We start from the raw sequence: 15627 nt of genomic DNA, 5'->3' as shown, positions 1-15627 counted from the left end.
TTGACCCTTTGATCATGAGATAGTGTCCTTCTTTATCTCTTATGCTGGTTTTTATCTTAAAGTTTACTTTATCAGAGATTAGAATTGCCACTCCTGCTTGTTTATTGTTGCAGTTAGCTTGATAAACTTTTCCCCATCCTTTAACTTTTACTCTGTTTTTGTCTTTGTGTGTAAGGTATGTCTCTTGCTGACAACATATTGAAGGATCTTGTTTTGTTATCCAATCTGCCCTGCTCTGTCTTTTCACTGGTGCATTCAGTCCATTGACATTCAATGTAATTATCGATAGGTATGAAGTAATTGCTGCAATTATATATTTTTTTGGTAGTGCTGTTCGTTCCTTTGTTCTGCATGCCTTCTTGTGCTGAGTTTGTGTTTTTGTGCTATTTCTTGTTGGTTTCTTCTTAGTTTTCATGTTTGCTTTTTCTGCTTGGAAGTTCATTTTCATGGTAAGTTGTGAAGTGCTAACTTTCTTTGGGGTTACCTTATAGTCTATTAGCTTTTCTCTCCATTTAAGAGAATCGATTGTATCCTGTAATCTACCTGACATCCTCACCACCTGGATCTCTGTTCCTACATTTATCCCTTCTTTGGCATTGATATTATTTTGATCTTCAGTTGACCTCCCAGCACCTTTGAATTAGTTGTTGTAGTTTTGTTCTGTTCTGGACTCTGCTATCTATCGTCTGAGTTTCAGGTGGTGTTGCCACGCCTGTCAATCTCTGGTTGTTGTCTGTTTTTGTTGGTTTTCAATCCAAAGAACTCCCTTTAGGATGTTTTGAATTGCTGGATTGGTTTTGACAAAATCTCTTAGATTCTGTTTATCCTGGAATGTTTTGATTGCGCCATCATATTTGATTGACAGTTTTGCTGGATAGACGATTCTTGGTTGGCGGTTTTTTCTTTTAGGGTTTTGTATATGTTTCCCCATTGCCTTCTTGCCCTGCATGGTTTCTGCTGAGAAGTCAGAGCTTAATCTGATTTGCTTGCCTTTGTAAGTGATACTTCTCTTTTCCTTGGCCACTTTTGTCTTTGATTTTGGAAAGCTTGATTATTATATGTCTTGGTGAATTTCTTTTGGGGTCTATTCTTTCTGGGGTATGTTTGGCTTCTTGAATGTTTATTTCCTCATCTTTCAAGATGTTAGGGAAATTTTCTTCCAGAAGCTCTTCAACTATCTCTTCTGTGGACTTCTGATTCTTCCTGTTCCATAATGCCAATATTAAGTTGTTCCTATTCGTGTTATCCAGCATGAATCTTAGACTGTCTTCAGATTTTTTTTATCCTTTTTTCTGCTTGTTCTTCTATTTTAGCAGTATTGAGAGAATTGTCTTCCAGCTTGCTAGTTCTGGCTTCCATGTCTTCTATTCTGCTCCTTTCCCCTTTCAGTGTATTGTCCATTTCTGATATTTTATTATCAATCATCTGAACCTCTTTTTGCAGGTTTTGAATTGTTTCCAATGCTGCATCCATCTTGTTTGGTTGCTTTTTTAGTACTTTCCTGACTTCTTCCTTGTTTTCCTCCACCTCTTTTCAGAACACTTGAATTTGTTTCCATATCATTCTTCTGAATTCCTTGTCAGGCAAATCCAAAACCTGCTCATCCTCTACTGGAGAGCCTTTGTCTGTCTTCAGCTCATTTGTCTCAATCACTCTTTTCTGTTTGGGGACATGTTTTGAGATCTTTTGTTGTGTTTTGTTTGTCATGTCCAGTAGTTATGTGGGTTTTTAAAATGCTTAAATGGATATTTATTGTTGTGCTATTAAGCTCACTGGGTATCTCCTGGTGGATATGATCAGGAGATATGCTTCCTTTTTCGCATGTAATGCTTAGCAGCTGTTATTGGCTCTTGTCTCAATGGTGGAACATTATGGAGTATGCTTGTAGCTTGGCTATATGGCCACTGTTGCTGTCTCTTCTTGGGCAGTGTAGGGAGCAAAAGCTCCCATCTCCAGGAAAAATATGTGATCAAAAGGATCAAAATCAGAAGCAATATAAAAGCAGAGACAAAAACCACCACTTTGAAACAATAATAAGACTGTGGCCGACTTTCCAGTCGCCTTGTTACACAGGCAGTGTGTGTAAACCGTACAAGCTTCCAGAAGTGGGTGGGGGTGTCCACTTGCTCAGGCCCCTCCTCTAGTCACCACCATAGAGGTGCACAGATAGATATTGAGAAGTTAAAGGGAGAAAGATTGTCTACTATTTTTGTTTCTGAAGGTTAGTCAGGTATCTGTGTGTGCACAGCATAATTCTCTAGATAGTTGCATCATTTTATGTTGGGGTTTTACAGATTGTTCATATGGTTTGTCTGTCAGGCCTGATGGAGCTGCTTTTTTAGGCCGGAGTAAAGGGTACTGCACAAGTTCATTTTAGAGCTGCGACCCCGAGGCTGATGTCATAAGCAGCCGCCAAGCTCTTTCTCTCTGTGCCATGGGAAAACTGTAGGTTCAGCGCTGGACTTTTTATTGGGGGTGCACACACACCCACCTGAAGGCATATGGGCTGGGCAAAGAAGGCACGACAGGGAAGAGGAGGAAAAAAATGTGTAGAATCCCCTGCACCTCCTTTTGCTAATGTCACAGCACCGCTTTTAGCATCGGTTCCCTGTGCTGGTCTGGCTGTAGCCCCGCCCTCTGAGTTACTCCCGGGTGGGGTGGCCGCAGAGAGAGTCCCGTCTCAAACGATTCCTAAATCACAGTATTTTTCTTTATATCATGATTTTTTCCACTTGCGCATGCGGGAAACTGACGCCCTGCACCTTATGCTAGACCTCTGGTGTTGTTCTGTGAACGCAGCTTCTCCGGGTTTTCATTCCCTCCCCCATGGAACCTTTCCTACCTGGCTGTCTCTGCCGCTGGCACAACTGGAAGTACCCCCATGTTACTTTCTTTATAGACCACTTAATAAGGTGTGCCTGACCCAAGCCAAGGTATTTTCAATAACTTCATATGCATGTGAAAGTTGGACAGTAAATAAGGAAGACCGTAGAAGAATTGACACTTTTGAGTTATGGCATTGGAGGAGAATATTGAAAGTGCCATGGGCTGCCCATAGAACCAACAGATCTGTATTGGCAGAAGTTCAGCCAGAGTGTTCCTTAGAGGCCAAGATAGCCAAACATCATCTCTCATACTTCAGACATATTGTTAGGAGGGACGAGTCACTGGAGAAAGAGATCATGTTTGGTAAGGTGGAGTGTCAGAGAAAAAGAGGAAGACCCCCAGTGAGATAGACTGGCAAAGTGGCAGCATCCGTGGACTCAAGTGTGGCAACAATAGTGAGGTTGGCCTAGGATCAGGCAGTGTTTCGTTCTGCTGTGCATATGAGTCAACAATGACTTGATGGCACCTAACAACAATGATAATTTTAAGTATGATCTATGAGTTCTGTGTGGCCACTACAATGAATTATCAAACCCAGCAGAGAAATAGAGTGCTATGGGAGGGAGGACTGATGTCAGAGTTGTTAAAAAAAAAAGATTGGAGAGTGGAGATATGTCTCACCTCCACCTGAGAAGAATCAGCCTTGTGCTGATTTTGATTCTAATCATTCACCTGGAATTTAGATAGGTTTTGATACTGCTATCTCCATTTTATAAGGGAACATGGATCTGAAGTCCCTACTTGGGAACACAATAGGTCTGTCCCCTTTAGGGCAAAGCATGGGTAGAACCCAGGCTCCTAGGTCTCTTTCTGATCAGATCCTAAATCTGTGAGTGCTTATGGACCTCTCCTTGACTCTTTATTCTCTCCCCTGAAAATGGGTCTCTCCATCCTTCTCTTTCTCTCTCTCCTTCCTAAGAATGTACTAAGGAGAATGAATATTGAAGCTTTGGAGGAGGGAAGTACGGGAGGGTGTAGGGAAGGGTATTGGAGAAGGTCCCAGCTGGAGCAGCTGGAGCAATGAGGACTCCCACCCCGCAGCCTGCCTGAGTTCTGCAAAAATCCAGACATGTCTTTATAACTCTGCATGGTGTCTGCCAATGTGATAAAATATTTATCAGTATTCCAGCTGTCCAGAGGCCTCAGGGTAGGAAGGAAGATAGGCAGGGCTGGCAGGATGGGGAGTGAAAATTGTGAGGGGGTGGGTGATTTGGTGATTTGGCACATACCTCCTGTGTGCCAGGTATCCATCTTATCATGTAACCCTGAAAACAATCCTTAAAAGTCGGCATTTTTATTCCTATTTTTCAGATGAGGAAACTGATATCCAGAGAGGGGAAGTCATATAACTAATTATCCACATTTATTCTCTCCAATCCATTTTTCTCATGAGTGCCTGCTGTGTATCAGGTCCAGAAGATTCCACAGAAAATAACAATGAAGTCCTTGGTCTTCTGGAATCTGAAGTTCTAGGGGGATGTGACAGACAGACAGGTGAATTCATAACTAAATTAGGTATTTCCTATTGTGTTATTCTTGTTGAGGTCGTGAGTGACTCTTAGTTTGCTAAATCTAAAGGTCAACTCTCTTTCTCTTCACCTGACCTCTGAGTACCTACTATGTGCCAGGCATAGGCACTAGGGAACACAGTCTTGAGCAAAAGCGACCTCATATTTTGGTAAGGGAAGGAAAATGATCAGTAAAATAGTCAAAGATCTGGTGTGTCAGGAGGTGATGCATGCTAGGGGAAAGGGGGAAGAAGAGACAGAGCATGGAAGGGGCTGCAGTGGGGCTGAGGGTAGGCCTAAGGGTTGGCATTTAGCTGGCAGGGAAGTACTCACTGGGGAGACATTTGAACAAAGACCTGAGTGAGACTAGGAAGCAAGATACAAGGATGTCTGAGGGAAAAGCATTCCGGTGGAGAGAAGAGAATTTGAGGTAAAACCCTAAGGCAGGAGGCCAGAGAGGCTCCAGCATATAAGAGAGGAGAGCCAGTGTGACTGGAGTGGGGCAGAGGGGTATATAGCGGGAGGGAAGGTCAGAGAGGGAATGCCAGATGGCTAAGCTTCGTCTCTCATACTTTGGACATATTGTCAGGAGGGAACAGTCGCTGGAGAAGGATGTCATGCTCGGTAAGATGAAGGGTCAGAGAAAAAGAGGAAGACCCCCAACGAGATGGATTGGCCAAGTGGCATCATTGATGGCATCAAGTGTGGCAGCGGTAGTGAGGTTGGCCCAGGATCGGACATTGTTTCATTCTGCTGTGCATGGGGTCTCTATGAGTCGGTTCCGACTCAATGGCACCTGACAACAACAACAACAATGGAGACTTATTGTCCTGTGAGCAAAGGATGAATGTAATCTAAGTTTCTTTCTTTCTTATTAAGATAAATCATACATAACAAATCGTTTGTCAATTCAATAGTCTCCAACAGTTGATGAGATAGTGAAGTAGTTATGCTTATCATGTGGTTTAGCTATTACCATGATCCAGTTCCAATTTTCCCCATTACCCTGAACAGAAGCTCAGTGTCTCCTAAGTGGTGAGTCCTCACTTGTCCCTCCCTGGGCACTATTAATAAACTTTTTTTTTTCACTATTAATCAACTTTTATCTCTATATACTTGCCTATTCTGTTGTTGTTGTTATGCTGTTGAGTTGGTTCTAACTCATAGCGACCCTGTATAAGGTTTCTGAAGAGCAGTTGGTGGGTTTGAACCGTTGACCTTGCAGTTCAAGCTGACCTTGCAGTCTAGTACTTTATCCTATAGCACCACACTATGAGGAGAGCTTAAAAAATTTCATGGAAAAATTCTATTATCTTTGAATACCATTTTTCTATGAAGTTTTTAAGCCTCCCTAAGATAACATGTGTTCCTTGGTGACTGACTGGTTGCACTTGGCATAATGTTTTCAAGGTTCATCCATGTCATAGATCTATCAGAACTTCATTTCTCTTTATAGCTGACTAATATTCCATTGTATGTATGTCTCTTGTTTTGTTTACATACTTGTCTATTGGTGAACATTTGGAGTGTTTCTACCTTTTGTTTATTGTGAATAGTGTTGTGTGAAATAAAATCTTGCCTTCCTTGCCTGGAGAGTTTCAAACAGAGGAGTGAAGTGCTCCCTCTGAGGTCTGTGGAGAATGTCCAGTTGGGAGGCAAGAGGGGAATCACGGAGAGTTGGGAGAGATTTGTTCAGTGACCCAGGCCAGAGATGGTTTGCCTGGAGTGAAGGCAGTAGGAAGAATAGAATTGCAGTTTTCTTGTGTATATACCTAGGAGTGGAACTGGTGAATTATAGGTTTCATTTTGAATGCAGTTGACTATTCTTTGGCTATTGCCATAAAACAAGCACAGGGTGACAGTTGCTTGGGCCAGAGTGATGATGATGAAGATGAAAGTTGTCAAGTACAGGAAATATATTGAAGCTAGAGTGGGAAAATGAGCTATACTTATGGATTGAAAAGCGAGGCGTCCAGAATTGTTCCAAGATTTCTGGCTGAGCAAGGGGAAGGATGGGAAAGAAGTGGGAGGAGCCGGTCTGGGGAGTGGGGGCTGGCGTAGGGGGATGGGGAGGTCGAGGATTCAGGTTTGGTTGCAATAAGCCTGGGGTGCACTTTAGATTTTCAGATGGAAGTGTCAAGCAGGCAGTTGTGTTTGGATTTCAGTGGAAAGGTTGGGGGGCAGAGATAGCACTGTGTATATAATATTGAATGTCATACAACAGGATGGCATCATAAAACAGCATGTATGAACACAGCAGAAAGGTGCAAGGACTAAGCCCTGAGGGTCTCTGTAGCAGTGAAGAGAAACCATCAATTTTGTTCATAACTGTGCTCTTCAGTGTCTCAAACACCGCCTGGCACACAAATGTTAGGTATTTGTTGAATGGATAGCTGAGGCTAAATACTATGGCAGAAATAAGGGTAATGAGTTAAAGAGTGTGTGGTGGATAGAAAGGATGGTCAGGCGAGTCTCTCTGAGAAGGTGACATTGGAACCAATCCCTGAAAGACAGGGAGGAGAAATCAATCACATAAAGATTTGCAGAGGAGACTGATGGTGCAAAGGCCCTGAGGCAGTAATGAATCTGGTCTGTTGGAAGATCAGTATACTGAGGCACAGAGAGGATGGATCATGCAGGAACTTGCAGTCTCAGAACCCAGATATTGGATCACATCTTCAGTGTCCTGTTGTTGTTCTTGTTAGGTGCCATCAAGTCATTTCTGACTCATCGTGACCCTATGTACAACCAATTAGAACACTGCCCTCACAATCATTGCTATGTTTGAGCAGTCCATGTCAATCTATCTTGTTGAGGGTCTTCTTTACCAAGCATGATCCCCTTCTCCAGGGATTACATGTCCAAAGAACGTGAAACAAAATCTTGTCTTCCTTGCCTGGAGAGTTTCAAACAGAGGAGTGAAGTGCTCCCTCTGAGGTCTGTGGAGAATGTCCAGTTGGGAGGCAAGAGGGGAATCACGGAGGGTTGGGAGAGATTTGTGCAGTGGCCCAGGCCAGAGATGGTTTGCCTGGAGTGAAGGCAGTAGGAAGAATAAAAATGGGCAGACTCAAGCTATTTTAGGAACAGAATAGCAGGACTGGGATTCAAGCGCCAGGGCTTGTTTAACTGCACCATGAAGATGTTCCCCACAGACAGACTTGGTGGGTGGGGGACTTGGACCCCCAATAGGGCCAGTGTTTGCTCTGAGGGTCTCTACTTAGTCTCCCAACCCAAGTCTCTAGAGGTTGCCCCAGGCTGGAAGATGGAAAGATGATGGAAAATGGTACTTGACTGAGAGGGATATTCCATGGCAGGCTCTAGGCCAGAAGTCCAGGCAGCTAAGACCTGGCTGGGTCCTTCCTGCCCTTTTCTCCATTTAAACCATATGCATGCATGCTCTCTCCTCAAGCCTGGCCATCCTCCAATGGTCCTCTGTCCATGTGCAATGGCTTAAAAACATGCCCTTCAAATTCTTGGGTACTATTTCCCTAAAAAGGTGGGACGATGTCCCTTCTCCTTGAGATTGGGCCCTATGACTTGAATAGAATACAAGGATGTAGTGCTTGCCCATTTTCAGGTCCAGACCTTATGAAACTGGCAGCTTTGCTTCCATCTCTTGGGATGCTCACTCTTGGAACCTAGCCACCATGGTGTGAGGAAGCCAGGCAGCCACATAGAAGGCCCCTGATAGCTGTCCTAACTCACACCCTTAGTTGAAGTTGCAGCCGACAGCCAACATCAACTGCCCCACATGTGAGTCCCAGGCTTTGACCAGTGTCAGAAGCAAGGATGAGATGTCCTGGCTGAGCACTGGCCAGACTGCAGGTCTGTGAGTCAAATAAATACTACTGTTCTGAGACAACACATGTGGGGTTGTGTTCTATGCAGCCAGCATGGTCACCACCAAGGTGCTACCATCTCATCTACAAACTAAGGAGTCATGGCTCTTCTAGCCTCTCCAGAGCCTATCCATCACCAAATACCATTATGTTTTCTTTCTAAACACTTCTTGACTCCATCTTCTTCTCTTCATCTTTCTTGCTACCCCCATCTGTCTCCTGGAAGCCTCTGTCAGCACCCTACTTGGTCTGCCCCACTCACTCTTGATCATAGGGTCTGCTTCTACACAGCAACTCAGAGAATTTGATGAAAGCAGATCAGTTGACTGCCACTACTGTTCAAGACTGGCAGAGGCTAGAAATGCCAAGTGGAAGTCTACTAAGCCCACCCCTGCTTATTTAATTCCACTATTGATGATAGTGATAAACAAATCTGATAACCTCTCCAGACATTTGTATCCATTTGTGATTCTCCAATGCTTCTAAGATCAACATTTAACCTATCCCTTCCCCCTTTGGGCTTCAGCCACACTTGTCTTTCATCTCATCCTCCAAGATCCCATGTTCTCTGCCCCAGGACCTTTGCCTATACTGTTCCCTCCCTCCAGGATGTCCCTCCTCACCTACCTGATTAACTTCCACTTATGCTTTAGGTCTTCACTTAAGCATTACCTGGCACTGTGGGATAAAGCACTGGACTACAAGGTTGGTTTGAACCATAAGGTTGGTGGTTCAAACTCACCAGCTGCTCCTTGGAAACCCTATCTAGAGTCAGAACTGACTTGACAGCACTTAAGAATAACAATTTAGAGAAGTGCTTCAAGCCTGTGGTTCTCAAAGTGAGGTTCCTGGATCAGTACCATCAGCATCATCTGGGAACTTGTTAGAGATACAAATTCTCAGGCTCCAGCCCAGACCCTTTGAATCAAAAATTCAATCTGTGTTAACAAGCCCTACAGGTTCTTCTGATGTATGCAACTGATGACTGCTGCTCTCAGCCATAGCTTTGTATCTATTCCCATTCCAGAATTCCTTTCCTTCAAGTCTTCTGAGGTTTGCATTTGTGAGAGATTACCTGATGAACAGCTGGCACCCCGACTAGGCCCGCACATAGAGGCCATTCAGTTTTTGCTCATCATTGTGTCACACCACCTAGCCACCTCACTTTGAGAACCACAGGCTTGAAGCACGTTTCTAAATTGTTCTTAAGTGCTGTCAAGTCGGTTCTGACTCTAGTGACTCTGGATAGGTTTCCAAGGAGCGGCTGGTGAGTTTGACCATGGTTCAAACCAACCTTGTGGTCCCGTGTGCATCAGGGGCTTAAGGGATGTGGGTTAAACAGATGCTGAGCATCAGCATCTATGTGGTCATGGACCTATCTGGTGTGGAGGAGAGGAAGGAGCTGGTATTTTACACATATGGGAACCTAAAAGTGGCCAACAGTAGGGTGAGAAATTTTGAGTAGAGTTGGGAGGACTTCAGTCCCTGCAGAAAAGAAAGCTGTTTAGAAGGTGGGGAAGCCAGGGCTTTCTTTGCCCCACCACACCCCTCCCCCACCCTGGGGAAACCTCAGCTGACATTTATTGATCATGGAGCTTTAGGTGTTTTGTATCATTTAATCCTCCCAACAAGCTTCTGAGGTGAATATTAATATTCCCATTTTACACATGGGGAAACTGAGACTCAGTAAGGTTCAGTGACTTGGCCACAAGGTCACATAGTTGCTCAGGGTAGGGCAGGACTTAAATCCAGGCTGTGTGACTGATGCTGAGGCCCAGACCACAGAGATGGTCCAGGAGGAATGTGTTAAGAGGGCAGTGGTCAAGGAGGGGGGCCTGTGTGGGGTCTCACCTGCTCTTCCACAGGGTAGCCTCAGCTACAGCTGGTGTGGACCTGTGAGGCAGAGGCCCTATGTTGCCAGACCTTTTCAATTTTCAAGAGAAGCTCCAAGTGTAGATTTTAATATAAAATTTCCCTGTTTCTACATGTTAGCAAGTCATTTTATTTTTAAACTAAGATGTTCTCAGAGATGAGACAAATGGCTGAGCCAGATGATAGGGTGTGGGGAAAGGGGTGGCAGTTGGAGGGGTGAATGGGCAGCTGAGTGAAAACAAGGAAACAAACAAGATGATGGGTGTGGGAGGTCTGCCTGGCTTGGCACCTACAGCAAGGTCAGGGTCTGTGTGGGCAGTCTCAATGAAATTCAGGAATCACCTCACACCCACTGTGGGATGCCAGTTTCCCTGTGAGCAGACCCCTAATATTGGCCCTCAGCTTAATGTTTCAACCCCCAGTGAGTGCCAGGGCCATGCAGGTAGGAACAGCATCTGCCTGCTCACAGCTATGCCCCCAGCTCTGGGCCTACCTGCAGAAGGTACTCTTCAAATGCTAGTGGATGGATGGAATAGTGTAAGCCCCTCCCCTGCCCATGCTGGCTCCTCCCCCTTCCCTGCCCTGTGCAGGGTGTGGAGATGGCTCTGAGAGGTTAAAACCCTGTAGCTGGAGCCCCCCTCCACCACCACCACCTAAGGTACTGGAGCCTGTGGAGTTGAGGCCAGCATGGCTACTACCAACCTTGTGAGTCCACCAGCCTGCCTCTTCTGGAGCAAGGGGCAGGATTGGGGTGGCCAAAGTAGTTAGCTAGGGGAGTGGGCTCACAGCCCACCCCAACACCTTTCTTTGGCAGGCAAAAGAGTCTGAGGGTGGAATCCCCAAGTGGGAGAAGGAGGAGGAGGAGGCAGCAGAGAGGGTATTGGTGGAAGAGGAGACTGGGGCTCCAAACTCTACCTCCACGGCTTCCCTGCCTCTGAGGAGGAAGGCCCGGGCCTGGGATGAGGACCATGTGGAGACAGCGGAAGTGGGGCAGGAATTGCATCCCCTGCAGAACAGGTAGGGTAAGTCCCAGCTTCTGCTAACTGGCTGTGTGCCCTTAGAAGACCCCTTCCTATCTCTGCCCCAGTTCCTTATCTTCTAATAGCCACAGCTGGCCTAAGCTTAGGCTAGCCATAGCCTCACCCAGCTATGTTTCTGTCCTGCTCATTCCCTTGCCCTTCAGGGTAACTGACCTCACTTCCTTCAGGTCCCAAAACTCACCTCCCAGTTTGTCCTGGAGGCCCGGGTGCTGTTGGGCTGGGGGGTGGGTGGGGGTGGGGCGGGATCTGCTTCCTCCTGGTCACCTTCCCCCACCCCAGGTGGGCTCTGTGGTTCTTCAAGAATGACAGCAGCAGAGTCTGGCAGGACAACCTGCACCTGATCACCAAGTTTGACACCGTGGAAGACTTCTGGTCGTGAGTGTCTTCTCTCTTAGAGGTTGGAGGGGGAGGGGCCTCCAAGGGGCTGCTTCCTGCATCAGCTCCATATGCCTGTCCTCCCTGCAGCCTGTCAGCACTTGTGGAGGGCTGCAACTAGATGAGGAGACTTGGTGGCACAGTGGTTAAGTGCTTGGAGATTGGAACTGTCAAAGAGTAACATTTCTGAATCTGCTTAAAGTAGAAGCAACAGAGATCTATTGAAGGATAGAGATGGTGTGGACCAGGAAGATGTCCACATTCACAGAGTGAAAATGGTTGTCCCTCTAGACAGTGAGGGGAAAGTACAGTTTTGTGTAAGTCACAACAGGAACAAAAAAAATTGGTTAAAAACAATGGGGAGACGAAGGTAGGCTATCTAGCAGTGGGTATGTAACAGGGATAGGTGGATGACACATAACGTGGTTACATGGTTGGTTAAAAGTATATGACTTCAGTTTATTACAGGATGGTCACTGGGCAGTGGCATGACAGGTTTTCTGGTAACTTGTTAGTACAATAACTTCCTCAAGCTTGTCTGTTTCTGGGGGTCCATTATAAAGATTTATTGATAATGCTGTGTATCAAGACACTTCGGGTGTAAACTTTCACATCTTGCATCTGTTTGACCATAAAGGAAATTCCCTCTGGAAACAGATTGTGATATCTTGCACCTGTCAGACCCAAGAGAAAAGGAATGACTCCTTTAGGGTATAGGATTAGTATCAAGGTTAGAAGAAATGTTAGAAAAGGCAGCTTTTAAATTCAGTGTGGATTCTAGCCTCACGTCCAGACTTTAAGTGCTGTCAATGCTCTGCTTTCAGACAGTTCTATTCACACACACCAAGTACCTCTTATTTGAAGCTCTCATGCCGAACACAACAGTCTGCTTCTGTAAAGATTACAGCCTTGAAAACTCTGGGCCAGTATTGCTCTGTCCTAGCTGGTAGATGAGTTAGAATCGACTTGACAGCCATTGGTTTGGTTTTTGGTTTGGGGCTGATGGGTTTTGTCTGCGGTTTCAAAGCCAGGGCACAGCCCTCCTGAAGCCTTCTTGGGACCAATGGCAAGTGGGAAAAAGTGGGAGAAGTCTTGAATTCTGACCCTGGGCTGGGCGCTTCCTGCTTTTGTGACCCTTCACAAGTTTTGTACCCACTCTGAACCTGTCTCAGCTGCTAAGTGAGGACTAGGTTGTCTCAGTGTCCACAAAGAATAACAGGAAGGGGATCTGAAAAGTTCAAAGACCCTAGGGAAAAGTAGGAGGGCTGGGCTCCAGGAAGACCTTGAAGCCCTGATGAACAGTCCCAGAAACCAATCCCAACTTCAAACCAAACCAACCAACCAAATCAGTTGCCATGGAGTAAACTCTGCCTCATGGTGACCCCATGTGTGTCAGAGCAGAACTGTGCTCATGGATTTTCAGTAGCTGATTTTCCTCTAAGTAGATTCAAACCACCAACCTGTCTGTTAGCAGCAGAGCCGGTTAACCATTTATCCACCCAGGGACTCCCAGTCCCCTACATTTGGGTCTAAAAGCCTTTCCAGGGGCTCCAACTTTATTGGACTTGGAGTGTCTGGAAGGCTTCAGAGATGAGGTGGGATTAGAGGGTTTGGGTAAGTGGGGATGGAATTCTAGGCAGAAGAGCTAGTGTGAACAAAGACCTGGACATATAATTGAGGGGGAGGGGGTGGCAAGCAGTGGGATCCAGTAAGGAGTTGAGATGGGCCAGTTGGAGCCAGGCCTTAAAAGCCTTGCCGTCAGTATGGGGGTCTCTCTCTTCAGGACATACAGTCATATCCAACAGGCCAGTAAGCTCTCTTCCGGCTGTGACTATGCCCTGTTCAAGGTAAGTTCGGCCTTCCTCGCCGCTCCCTCCCCTGAAAAGGGAGCAGGGAGCTGGTTCCTTCTGGCTTCTGCTGCATTCCTCCCTCACCTAGTGAGAGGGGGGTGGGGGGGACTGTGTCCATGGCCCCGGTGCAGTGGAGATTTCTGGCTCTGGACGAGTTGTTCTGCTAGAGAGAAACTTGGACACAGTGTGTTAGGCCCCAGGTGTGCATGGAGGACTTTTTAAGACAATCTAGAAGTAGAGAGGAGAGAAAAGGGGCATCAGGAAGGGTGCCCAGTTTCTGGTCTGGCTCCTTAGTGTTAGACACTTCATACCAGAATTGCCTTATAATGCCCAGGCCATCTGTCCCAGCAGATGTGTGTGGCGGGGCCTGGCCATGGTGTTTAAAGATTCCACAGGTAACTTGTGCGCAGCTAGGTTTGGGGGGCCCATGGAGTCAAGCCTGGGACACCTTTCCTTGCTCACATCAGGGTATGAATTGGAGGGCTTGCTTAATTCACCCCCATTTGAACCCTCTTTTGGTTTGTCCAGGGAGGCAAACCCCCACACAGGCTCTAGAAGGCCACACATATTGAAGCTCAAGGACTTCCTGTGGGAACTCAGAGGGCGTGATGGGGCTGGGTGGTTGGATGTGAGTGAGAAATCTACCTTTTTAAGTGGGAAAAGGGCTGCTGCAGAGCCTGGGCAGAGGGTAGATGAGGATTGGAAGGTCAGTCAGATCCTGCTGGGCCCCCACTTCCCTTTGAACAAAGAAAGGCATTTGAGTTGTCATGCCTGCTTCCCAGGATGGCATCCAGCCCATGTGGGAAGACAGCAGGAATAAGCGGGGTGGCCGCTGGCTGGTCAGCCTGGCCAAGCACCAGCGCCACAGCAAGCTGGATCGTCTTTGGTTGGAGACAGTGAGTTAGGGAGCTGGAATGGGGTGGGATGGGGGTGGGGGGTGTCCTTGTGCCCTAGTGGATTGCTTACTCTGCTCCTCTTGGACCAGATGCTGTGTCTGATAGGGGAAAGCTTTGAGGAACACAGCAGGGAGGTGTGTGGGGCTGTGGTAAATATCCGCACCAAGGGAGACAAGATCTCTGTGTGGACACAGGAGGCAGAGAACCAGGCCAGTGTGCTGCACATCGGGTAAAAGGCGGTGGTGGCATGGGGCAGGAGGGGTGGGGCTCTTCTCAGGTAGAAGTGGGTAAAAGGTGGCCTGACCTGCAAGGGAGACTTCCAGAACTCTCCACCACCCCTTTCGCTTCTTCTTACTCATCAGGATTTATTGTCATTAAGTGCCTTGAATTGGTTCCAACTCATAGCAACCCTGTGTAGGGTTTCCGAGATTGGCTGGTGGATTTAAACTGCCAATCTTTTCGGTTAGCAGTGCAGTGTTTCTGCTGTTTTACCACACTCAGGCTCACCCAGATGGATAGAGAGCTTGGAATCTGTGGATTTCAAACAATTCCTAGATCTTTCTGGCTGAAACCAGGGGTGGGGCTCAGTGGACAAAAGAGTAGGCCCACGTGGTCAGCTGGAGATCACCTGAATCTCTTGTTTCCCCAGGCAAGTATACAAAGAACACCTAGGCCTCTCAACAAAAGCAACTATTGGTTATCAAGCCCATGCAGACACAGCCACCAAGAGTACCAGGAACAAGTTTGTGGTGTGATAGGGCCTTCGTGCCACTCACAATTCAATTTCACCATCTAAGCCTGTGTGTGTATGTGTGTGTGTGTGTGTGCTTACACAGTTGGGGGAGGGTGGCCTACACAGCTGCACCTGGACAAGATAGTTACAGATAGCCTGGTTCTTCCTGTGACCTGGAGTGAATATGAATACTCTTTATCATGAGGGGCCCAAGCCTAAGGACTCAGAATTGACTGGAGCCCTAGAGTAGCAGAGAAGGGGTGGAGAGAGGACACTCCTGGGTTTCTTTCTATTATGTGAGACTAGGGTAGGTTGTTGGTCTGTGGAAGGAGGTCCAGAACTTTAAGGGCTAGACTCTTCCCATGTGAGAGGAGCTCACGGCCACTGCCACTCTGAGGACGAGTAGAAACCACTCTTCTTTGTGATCACGCTGCTTGAAAATTTTAGAAGTTACCTCCTCAGATTTGTAATCTCAGATCCTACCCCTGTTGTACTTCCCTCAACCAGCTGTGAGTGGGTCTCTGAAGTGGGGTCTGGGGACCTCTTACCGCCTCCCCCTTCGCCCCCCCCCCCTTCGCCCTCCCTGGTCCAAGAGCTAGGTCCTCCTTGTATTACCTGAGGTTGAGGC

General features: G+C 46.7%; 1 protein-coding gene across 1 annotated transcript; it reads left to right on the top strand.

Moving 5' to 3' along the window:
- Positions 1-9560: 9560 nt before the first annotated feature.
- Positions 9561-15021, top strand: EIF4E1B (eukaryotic translation initiation factor 4E family member 1B). Its single transcript, XM_006873493.1, has 9 exons — positions 9561-9680; positions 10508-10607; positions 10696-10763; positions 10920-11122; positions 11425-11520; positions 13304-13367; positions 14153-14266; positions 14356-14495; positions 14916-15021. The coding sequence occupies exons 1-9, from the start codon at positions 9561-9563 to the stop codon at positions 15019-15021; spliced, it is 1011 nt and encodes a 336-aa protein (XP_006873555.1).
- The last annotated feature ends 606 nt before the right edge of the window (positions 15022-15627 follow it).

The sequence above is a fragment of the Chrysochloris asiatica genome, unplaced genomic scaffold (assembly GCF_000296735.1).
Source record: "Chrysochloris asiatica unplaced genomic scaffold, ChrAsi1.0 scaffold00242, whole genome shotgun sequence".
NCBI classification, from domain to species: Eukaryota; Metazoa; Chordata; class Mammalia; order Afrosoricida; family Chrysochloridae; genus Chrysochloris; species Chrysochloris asiatica.
This window is presented reverse-complemented; position numbering and strand designations above follow the sequence as displayed.